General features: G+C 35.6%; 1 protein-coding gene across 1 annotated transcript in view; it reads left to right on the top strand.

The window, feature by feature from the left end:
- Positions 1-2,745: 2,745 nt before the first annotated feature.
- Positions 2,746-11,217, top strand: part of LOC107550800 (acetylcholinesterase collagenic tail peptide-like) — a 14,614-nt gene continuing 6,142 nt past the window's right edge. Inside the window, exons 1-6 of the mRNA XM_016232175.1 lie at positions 2,746-2,920; positions 4,256-4,365; positions 4,636-4,746; positions 6,606-6,641; positions 7,108-7,134; positions 9,893-9,964. Coding sequence (XP_016087661.1) covers positions 2,830-2,920; positions 4,256-4,365; positions 4,636-4,746; positions 6,606-6,641; positions 7,108-7,134; positions 9,893-9,964 — 447 coding nt within the window. The 5' untranslated portion in view covers positions 2,746-2,829. The remainder of the gene's footprint in view (positions 2,921-4,255; positions 4,366-4,635; positions 4,747-6,605; positions 6,642-7,107; positions 7,135-9,892; positions 9,965-11,217) is intronic.

Below are 11,217 nucleotides of genomic sequence, written 5' to 3'. Positions count from 1 at the left end.
AGATCGGCTCGATTTGAGAAAGGGGAAAACATTTAACCAGATTTTTAAAAAAAACACTGAGTGGATTTTTATCATTATAGGGTGGTTGTGTACACACACTGCCAACACACATTTCAGTTCAAACAACTTGTAAAAGTGCATGTAGCATCCTATGACCCCTTTAAAGAGAAAACGCTTACATTGTCTAATAACAAATTATTTGGCAGTTCAGACTATGTATATCTGATACATTTTCATTCCCACTGGACATTTACATTTGTACTTTAACCTCCCCTCACCTAATCTCAGGTCATTGTTGTGTGCACTTTTCCGGTGGGCTTCTGTTTAAGCTCATCTCTGTCTCTGGGTAATTGAGGTCTTCTGACCTCATCTTCTGCTCTTTCATACAGTATCATTACTGTGCTGCTTTATCACAGAGCACGAGAGCTTCTCCTTCTTGGCCTCGGCAGATCGCACCGTCTTCACATTTCCAGGTGTGGAAATGTTCCCAACAGTTTTACAGCATATAAAAGAATTACTAAAAGAACCATTTGCACAGCCAAATCTGAAAACGTTTGAAAAGGTGAGAATGAAGAGCTACGAAAAGCAGCCACACTATAAAAGCCTTATAATTTTTAAGATTATTATGCACAAACAAAAATGACCTTACTTGCTGTACATTGTTACTGTATAAAGAATTATAGTTGATTTAAAAATATTTTTCTAATCACAACTTGATAAGAAACAATTAATGTAATTTGATGTTCTTTGAAAAATGTAGTTTCTAGCAGAAGTGGTGGGAAATTAAAACGTGAAACATAAACGCACATCTCTGCTTGTCTTTCTCTCTGTCTCCCTTCCTGTCTGTCGTCTTTGTTCTGCACTCTGTCTGACTGGAGACGTTTACAGACTGCATCTCCCATCAGGCTTTTAAACGGCCCTCTTCATAATTGCTCTGTCATTAATTCTAAGGGAAAGAAAGGCGCCAATAAATTGTGAGTAGTGGTTGGCGATAAGTCCTGAAAAAACAGGACACAGAGAGGGAGGGTGAGTTAGATGAGCGGTGCTGGAAAACATCTGTGATATTCCACTACAGAGCATGCAGGCTAATTCTGTCATTTTATGCATGCGTGTACATCACATGCCAGTGGCAGACCGTCTCAGATTTAAGTCGGACATTGTAGATGCTCACACCAATTTTGATCCATACAAATTTGATAAACACCAGAGTGTAGTTTTGCCTTCAGCAAATTAGATTTTATGTCATTCTATATAAACTGAGATTACTGCATCTTGAAAATTAATTTGAGCTGATTTGCAAAAAACTTCCCATTACAGCTTTAATGCACTTATAAAACAAAAGCTGTTTTAATAACAAAAATGCATATTTAAAGGGTCAACACACATAAATCTGTTAATCTCAGGCAATTTAGTTTAGGGTTTCATGACCTTTTAACTTATCGTTTATTATTTTAGTATCACTGAGATGCTATTATAAAGTAGTTTTCATTAATATTTTAAATCAGTTTTCATTTATATATTTTTCATTTTAATTTTAGTAAAAAAAAAAATATTTTGTTGTGTGTCTATATACATTTTTGGATATTTCTATATATGTTTATATCGTTTTTTAAATAATTTTTTATTTTAGTTTTAGTTATTTTAGTACATCAAGTACTTTATTTAAATACTGTAATAATCCTGCTTACGATCTGAGGATTGGAAAAATATGTTAATATACACACAAGTTTAGAAATAAGCATTTTTTCAAAAAGCAATTTCCTGTTGCTGTGTGGATGTATATCTCAAATAAAACCATTAAAAAATTACTTAAAATATAAGAAATGCTTTATTTCAGCTAGTTGCCAAAGCAACATTTCACATTTGAATTGAGTGTAACTTGATGTACTAAAATAACTAACTAAAACTGAAATAAAAATGAATAAAAACTATATAGATGTATAAAAAAACTACAAAAATGTCAAAACGCAACAAAATGACAACAACTTTAAAATTAAAATGGAAAATATGAAAATAAAAAATGATTCAAAATAATAATACAAACTATAATAGTATCTCAATGCTGCAAAAATAACAATTGTAGTAAAACACCCACAGATATAGCAGAAAACAGCTGGGTTATGTTTTGCATTTTCTGTCACTGGCGATAATTCTAACATTGAAAACGATTAGTCATTAAATAAAATGTTCAGAATCATTCATATATGAGAGAGAATTTAACAAACAGTTCTAACCTGGCTCAGAGGAAGATATGAAAAAAAACTTCTCAAAGGAATTAAGGGATAAAACAACTTCTTCACCTTGCAATAATTCTCAAAAGCAAAAAAATGCTACAAAATGCATACCAAATTTTGTTGAGAAAGTGTAACATGCTAAAGCAAAATAGGCACTATTTTGGAATCAGCTCCCTAAATAAGTAAGAAACAAGTTTTGGATTTCATTCAGCAAAATTTGCAGGATGGTGTTATCAATAAATGAATGGCGGTAGTTCAACAATGCCTCTGGCATGACACCTTGTCATTTCAATGTCATTTCTATCCATTCTGTTTTGTTTTCCCTGTCCATTTGAGGCAGGGGAAACAAAGGCAGCGCTGGCAGTAGTAACAGGCTAATATTGGTTACAGAGGGCAGCTGACCGGCTGCCTCCTGTATATTTAGCTCAGGGCCAATACATGGGAGAGGTGTAACAGACATTGGCTGGCCTTCACTTCTCCTGAAGGCGTGGATCTAGTGTGTGTGTGTGTGTGTGAGAGAGAGAGAGAGAGGTGTAGTGCTGGACTGCCTCAGATCACTCCTCGGTGCTATTGGAGGTAGACCGCAGCCGGCAGCATGATTCTGTTCACACTTGGACTATATTTTCAACTCCTCTGCTATGTGGCGTCATTCTCTTACGTGGATAATATATTCCCTCATCCAACAGGTAAGATATCACTGTCTTCTGCACGTTTAGTATGCTGATATTAGAGGTTTTCTCTAACAGAGTGAAGTATGTTTGCACCAAAAAAAAAATATATATATATATACTGTATATGTATTTGATAAGACTCAGTTGGTATTTTCATGAATCATGCATATGAATTAAATGCAATTGCAAAGTATTCATAACATAAATACGTTGCGCTGCTCTTTATGAAATCTTTACATTTGTGATATATATTGTGTGAAAATATATAATATGCACTCTGAGTAAAATGCATCCCAGAATTAAAAGATATGCTTGAATATTATGGGGGAGAATTTCAAGTAAAATTTGGCCTGTATTGAAAATCAAGTCAATATTTTGCCCTAATTTTACAATAAATGTCCCTACAGGCATCAATGACTTGTCTCTGGTTATTATCTCTAAAGGCAAAATGGCTGTGTTTCAGTTTTGTCAGCCAACACTGCAGTGAAAAGTTTAATTAGGCAAGTGCTTGTTTTTGAAAAGTTAACATCTTTCAGGACTTTCTATTTTAATGTACCGTTGTTGATTGATTGATTTAAATTTATTTTAAATATGGTCACTTTTTGCTTCTGCACACAATAATTGTCAGCTGAATGGGCTATTTTTACTGCAGTGAAAAGTTTAATTAGGCAAGTGCTTGTTTTTGCAAAGTTAACATCTTTCAGGACTTTCTATTTTAATGTACCGTTATTGATTGATTGATTTAAATTTATTTTAAATATGGTCACTTTTTTGCTTCTGCACACAATAATTGTCAGCTGAATGGGCTATTTTTTATACTCGTGTGTGTGTGTGTGTGTAAAAAAAGTGAAAAAAGGCCACTGAGGTCATAATTCATTAGTATCATTGCACCATTTATTTTATAAGCTAGATTTTTGACAGCAAAACTATTCAAAGCACGTTAGGTTTCAAATGATAAAACAATACATATTCTGTTCAGTATGACAACAAAAAGTGGTTGTCAGATATTAATAGTTCATGTTCATATTAAATGCAACTGTGAACTTGAGAAGTGATTCACTAAAAATCCCATTGACACCAGCTGATGAAATCATTATAAATGCCTCAGAAAAATGAAGTTATTTGTAAGAAAAGCTCCAGCATTACATATTTGCAGATAAATCTTTAGTTTCAGTAATGGAGGACCTTTCATTACACTCCTCATTTCTTGCACCTGAGAAGTGTCATAGTATCAAACACACAGTCATGTGTTTCAGTCCCTCTTTGCCAAGACAGTGGAGTGAAACAATGTTCCGCTGGACCACGTGTCTGTTGACATGTTCCTCATGAACCTTATTTCCCCTCATCTAGATCTCCAGTTGCTGGAAACCAGAAAGAAATTCAACCCCTGCTGTTTACTGAGTCCACCTCCGCCCCCTCTCTTCCCTCCACCCCATTCACTGTGGCGGCAGGGCCCTCTGGTGAGTCCTGATTCATGACAACTGATCAAGCACCTGGATTTCATGTGTAGGTTCCAGGTACTTCAGGGTTCAGGGTGTCAATAAGTACATTAATTTGTCCCCATGACCACAATGTTCTATGGTGATAAAGAAATATAATAAATGTAAATAAAAGTCAAAGGAAGTTCATGTCTGTTCAAGACTGAAACTATTTATGGACTGTTTCTTATTTCACATTTTCCCATTTCCATCAGTGTTTCCAGATGTAATTTTCTATGACTTATCTTATAGACTGTGACTGTTGTTCCACCAAATGAATGGAACTCAGAAGGGAAGCACAATCCCACACCCCCCATGTGTTCCCCAGGGCCTCCAGGACCAGCAGGACCTCCTGGCCCTCAGGTATGTGCTTCAAATTTTAATGTTGAGGACAAAACTACGTAGTTATGGCCAACTATGAAACAGCTGACTTTAAGGTGTATTAACATACATTTTTGGAACAAAAATGTACAAGATTTTAAAATGAAACCATGCATCAGCTTTTTTCATATTGAGTGAAATGTCGTACCACAATGGTCTGTAGTTGTTCTGTTTGGAGACTAGTTTGATTGTGTACACAGTTCAAATGGCCAAGACTGTGTACAAGAACATTTGACAAACTAGATAAAGAAAAAATAAAATCTTGTTTAAATTTGTTTTGATGTTCAGAACATATGAAAGCAACATGAATACATTAGTATGGTTTTGAAAACCTTTTATACCAGTTTCAGTTTAATGCTTTAAAATGTTATGTGGCAAAAACATGTGGGTGTACACATCTTGATCTTTTTTTTATTAGAATTAATAATTCATTAATTATGATTAATGTTTTATTGCACCACATGACATTTTGCAACCTAAACTTGCCATTTCATAAAAAGGTCAAATAACAATTTTTTCTGCATGTTTCTAAATGTTGGCCACTCCACATGACCTTGACTTTGTAATGTGAAAGAAAGAAAAAAATCAACTATTTCAAATATTTAAATTAGTGAAGCAGTTTGGTTAAAATATTCATACTGAGAAATACTAATAAACAATTAGGCCAAACTACTTAAGCTTTTATTTTCAAAATTGTAATTCTTTTAATTAGATTTTTCCCTTCATTATGATATCAGGACAGTTGTATCACCCTGATTTTATTTTATTTTTTACTTTATAACCCCTTTTTTACTTTATATCAAAATTCATTTTATTTCAGAAATTTAAAACCTAACCTAACCCATCATAGAAGAGGATTTATTAATGCAATTTTTATTTTTATTTCTGAACATATGAATTGATCCAGACAACAAATAATGTCATATCAGTTACCCATAAGCTATTTTTACATGTACAGACCCTGACAAACTCAAATAGTAAAAACTGTCTAACACATTTATAAATAAAAGCGAGTCACATGCAAATTTGTTGAGGATTGCATAGTTGGTGCTTCAAGGAAGCAGAGTATTGGGTTGTCACAATGGTCAGTTCCAGCACTGTAATTAGCCTTCATAACCCTCTCAGCATGTGAGACCCGTGTGAGTTCCCCAGACGTCTTTCTGTAGTGACACGGATGTGACCAGTTTGGCCCCCACGACACCGCAAGCCATTAACGCGCCACATTTAGAGCAGATAGAAATAGACCATTTTCCATTGCCAGCCTCTGCTCCATCGTACCATTCTTAGAAACAACCCCAAGAGAGACACACACAGACACTCAAAACCCCAAGAGAGAGTTCACTCTTGCCCTGCAAGTTCAATCCAATCTCAATACAGTTTCATTTCTGTCATAGGTTATCAATTATGTAGCGAATATTATTGAGGTTGTCAGTCAAGAACATTATAAATGCATCCTGTTCCAATACAGTCATAAGTTTTAAAGATGTAGTACATAAGGAACTGTAGGGAAGCCGTGCATAGGCTGATTTCCTCAAAAAGTATAAATACTGTTGCTCTGTGGTGCTTTGATCATTGTTTTGTCACTCCGCCTGACACAGCAAAAATCACAGCAATCAGTGAAATGAGTTTGAGGAGGGGCTATCATTTTTGTGTCAACCAATGGAAGGCAGGAGAAGTATTTGGTAAACCTGTTTGTCATTATTTTGGCATTACAATGACTTGCTCACAACAGTTATAAGTTCGAGTAAACACTCTTTGTCAAAATAAATATATATGGTTGCTGTGGCTTTGGCCAGATGTTTTGGATAAGCATTAAAGAGTTATGTTTGTTTTATGATCAGGGTCCTGCTGGACTGCCGGGACCAAAGGGAGATAAGGTACGACACATACTTATGTAAATATATACATACACAAATAGCAGCATAAAAACAATTAAGAACAAGAGAGAAATAAGGCTGACTAAGTGGTCCAGTTAGTTAAGGAAGCAAAATAAGATTGTATTTAAATTATTCTTGTTATGGTTACAGTTTATTTTATAGTCCTAATCAGCATGTACATACTATGTACTTATTATAGTAATTGCAAGAACTGTATAATAAATAGGCACTAACACTGAACCAGGTTCAGAAAACACAAAAGAAGATTTTTTGAAGAAATTTTCAACTTAAAAATGTTGTCTTTTGTGTTTTGCAGAAGAATGAAAGGGTAAACTTGGACAAGAAATTATGACTTTATAAACTATTCCTTTATAAACTATTCAATGACTCTCACGACTCTGTATATTGTAACACACTGATAAACTGACTCTGTTCTTATTCCCTCCTCCCCTCCTCTGTGTTGCAGGGTGAAATAGGAAGACCTGGACAAAAGGTGAGACTCACTGTCCTCTGTTTTCCAATAAGTGGATTTACTTTGGGAAAAAAAGGGAAGAAGAAGGAATGTGAGATGCACACACTTTTACAGCTGCAGCATAATGTGAGCTGAAGGAAAGTCAATGCAAGCCCAACACTGACACAGATACGATGATATTTTGTATGTTATATGCAGCAGAGAGCAAAACATCAGGGGACACTTGTGGTCACCATCATTAGGTTCAATCTGCAATGGATCATCCCCATTGCTCCTGTCCCTCAATCACATTGTGAGCTTGTGTGGTTTCCTGGAAGGCATTTGGGACCAGGGTCAAAAATACCTACAGCGGGGCTGTGGGTAAACCGAGAAGCCAGTAAACCACTGCACAGGATTTTGGGTGTGCTGGTGCATTGTTTTACTCCAGACAGGCACTGAGAGTGGAGTGCTGCTGGTGTAGGAAGCTTTGCAGCATTGCATAGTAATTTAGCTTAGTGCTGGGGCAGCCCAATAAATAATTTGCTCTCCCACAATGCCTGGCTCCTGCCCTTAGCACATAATTTAATTAAAGCCAGAAGATTGATGGGGCTTGGTTTAGTTTGTTCTCTCTGTCGCGCTCTCTCTCTCTCTCCATCTCTTCTGATGGCTGTTTTGTCCCTCAAAGCACTCTGAAGACATGTTGTCCTCACCTTACTGCCCTGCAATTGAGCAGCCAGTCATCTTTAGGTGTTACACAGATTAGATGCATTGGAAAAGGAACGCCGATCATGACACCTAGCTGATACTCAATCAAATTGTAAATATTCGATTTCTGTAGAACATTTGTGTTCTTTACATTTGGCACATGCCTGCCTCAATTACATTTCTGATCTACTGTGTCAATGTTGTTATCATTAACTAAAACTTTAAAAAAGAATATTCGATAATTCAAAGTATATTTAAGTAATTTGTTAAAAATTTAAGTATACTTAAAATATAAATATAAGATTATAACAATATATCATTCTCATGACTGATTCAGGGAAATACATGGCTCTAGTCCTTTTAGATTTAAGTGCTACATTTGATGTGGTCCACCATGACATTCTCCCGTCCCTACTGGAGACTTGTGTGGGTGTTACTGTATTACAGTGGTTTCACTCTTATTTGTCAAATAGGTGATTTACTGTTCATCTGGGGCATCACTCATCTTCCAAAATGTAAACCTTTTGGTTGTGGTGTTCCACAGGGATCAATTCTTGGACCCGTGTTGTTTTCCCTGTATATGCTCCCCCAGCCTCTATTTTTGATAAATACGGCGTGTCTTTTCATCTATATACTGACAACACCCAAATCTATCGTACAGCTTAACAATAAACACTCTCTTCAGCCACTGTTGAATGCTTAAAATAAATTAAACTATGGCTTTCAAGCAATTCCAAATATAAATGAAAAGAAATCCAAAATTATTATGTTTGGCCAAAAGAAAAACTTTTTTTATTTATTTTGATCTAGACTTACTTGTCCCATAAAATATGCAGTGTGCCAGAAATGTGGACATCCTATTTGACTGCAGCTTAAAGTTTGACAAACAGATCACTGTTGCTCTCAAGTCATGTTTTTATCAACTTTGACTTCTTACTAAAGTTAAGCTCTTATTATACATGAGCAATTTTGAAACCGCAATACATGCCTTTGTAACGTCTCTGTTTGACTACTGTAATCCGCTGTATTATGGCGTTACTCAAGCTTCCATTTCTCGTCTGCAGCTGGTACAAAACGCAGCTGCTGGACTGCTCAAAGGGAAGCGCAAATATAACCACATTACACCTATTTGAATGTCTTTACTTGCACCCTGTCAAACATAGATTGACTTTTATTTGTCTACAAAGTCCTCAAAACCTGGCACCTCAATACTTAACTGATTTATTGCTCCTGTATACTTCTTCAAGAACCTTAAGATCATGTGACCTTGGCCTACTCACTGTCTCCAGCGTTAAACTTAAAAAAATCAAGGTGATCATGCTTTTGCTGCTGCTGGCTTCCTCTTCACGTTAGACAGGTTCCATCCATCACTTTTAAATTCTTTATATATATCTTTATATATATATTTTCTCCTTGGATTTTAACATTCCTTGAGTATGTTATTTTGGGTCTCTTGTATATTGTTGATTGTCTATTGCTTGTTTATTTTGTTTTTATTTCTATATCTTATTCCCTTTTAATTCATTGTGATTCATTTATTGTACAGCACTTTGATCAACCTTGGTTGTATTTAAATGTGCACTATAAATAAACATTGATTGATTGATTGATTAAAACTTAATTTTGCCTTGGTAATAACTGAAATAAATTTAAGTGGTAGTACTAGAATTACTAAAACTAAAAAATTAATTAAAATAAAGCTGCATAGAAATATATTGGTCAATACAGTATTCCATCTGTACTAAAATCCATAATATAGCAAGTTCTGTTATATAAGGGACTATTTTATCAATCAATACTTAATGAATTTGTGTAGTAAAATTATGTTTTAATGAAAATGGTCATCATTTTATTATGTGCAGTAACTGTGCTGAGCCGCTGCATTAGACAGCCAAACCCTTTGCACTAAAGATTTATAAGCCAAAACCATGTCAGCAATCTGAGCATGCAAAATTATTTTTAAGTCAAGAACTCTTTACCAAGACATCAATTTCAGTGAAATCTGCCAATATGCAAGGACATCTGGAGCTGATTTTTAAAGCTCATAGTACCTTTAAATGTATATGTATGTAAAATTATGCTGCATGTGTTACAGGGACGCACTGGCCCTCCTGGTCTTCCAGGACAACAGGGACCAAGTGGATGGCAAGGACCAGCTGGGTCTAAGGTGAGCAATTATTTCCATAATCACATGAACACAATTCCTGAACCATAGAATATAACTGTATTCTCACTTCATGTTAGTTCCTGTACCACATGAAGTAGATTCACATTTACCAGAATGAAAAACCTGCTAACTAGCCAGTATTCTGTATCTCAAGATGTATCTTTGATGTCATTTTAGGTGACAATTTTTTTTTTTCACTTACATATATCTGCAATGTTGGTCTATATTCATCAAGCTGTTTTATGTTTGACATACATTACCATTCAGAGGTTTGGGGTCAGTAAGATTTTCAGTAAAAAGTCTCTTATGCTCACCAAGGCTGCATTTACTTACGGTAATTATAAATACATTAATATTGTGAAATATTATATATAATATTTTTTTTATGTAATGCTCAATAAACATTTCTTCTTAGCAAAGTTGAAAGCAGTTGTACTGCTGAATATTTTTGTGGAAACCGTGAATCTCTCTCTCTCTCTCTCTCTCTCTCTCTCTCTCTCTCTCTCTCTCTCTCTCTCTCTCTCTATATATATATATATATATATATATATATATATATATATATATATATATATATATACAGTGTATATAGATATACACATAGATATACACATAGATATACACATAGATATATATATATATATACACACACACTGCTGTTCGAAAGTTTGGGATCAGTAAGATTTGTCATGTTTTTTTAATATAATTATACAAATTATGAAGAATGAAGAATTATAATTTTAAAGTATATTAAAATACAAAATTTTTATTTTAAATTGCAATAGTATTTCACAATATTACTGTTCCCTTTCAGTCAGTCACGTTCTGCGTTACGTCAGTCGTGACTGACGAATTGGGATCTCGCCCGAGAGCCCAATCATCTGATGGTCATGATCACTGCCTCTCGTGCTTGGGCTTACAGCACGCTGAAGCAGCGCTCATGGATGAGTCATGTTCTCAGTGCGGGAACATGACCATCACAACGTTGCGGTCTAGATACCTCCTCATTAAACGGGGGGTATCCCCCTTGCCATGCTCCTCTGGTTCTCGGAGGACTACTTCGGTTCATGGTCAGGGAGACCTGAGGGTTACGGTGAGAGCTTCCCCGTCGAGTATGTCTCCGCGGGCCTCTCATTTCTCAAGCATGTCGCACCACCTGGTGCTTCCTGATGAGTGTGCTGGGTCCTCGGACAGGGCGGGGTCCAGCATCTTGTGCGGGACACAGGCAGAGGACAGGATGTCGATCGCTGCAT

Source organism: Sinocyclocheilus grahami, unplaced genomic scaffold (genome assembly GCF_001515645.1).
Source record: "Sinocyclocheilus grahami isolate Dianchi unplaced genomic scaffold, SAMN03320097.WGS_v1.1 scaffold408.1, whole genome shotgun sequence".
Taxonomy (NCBI): Eukaryota; Metazoa; Chordata; class Actinopteri; order Cypriniformes; family Cyprinidae; genus Sinocyclocheilus; species Sinocyclocheilus grahami.
This window is presented reverse-complemented; position numbering and strand designations above follow the sequence as displayed.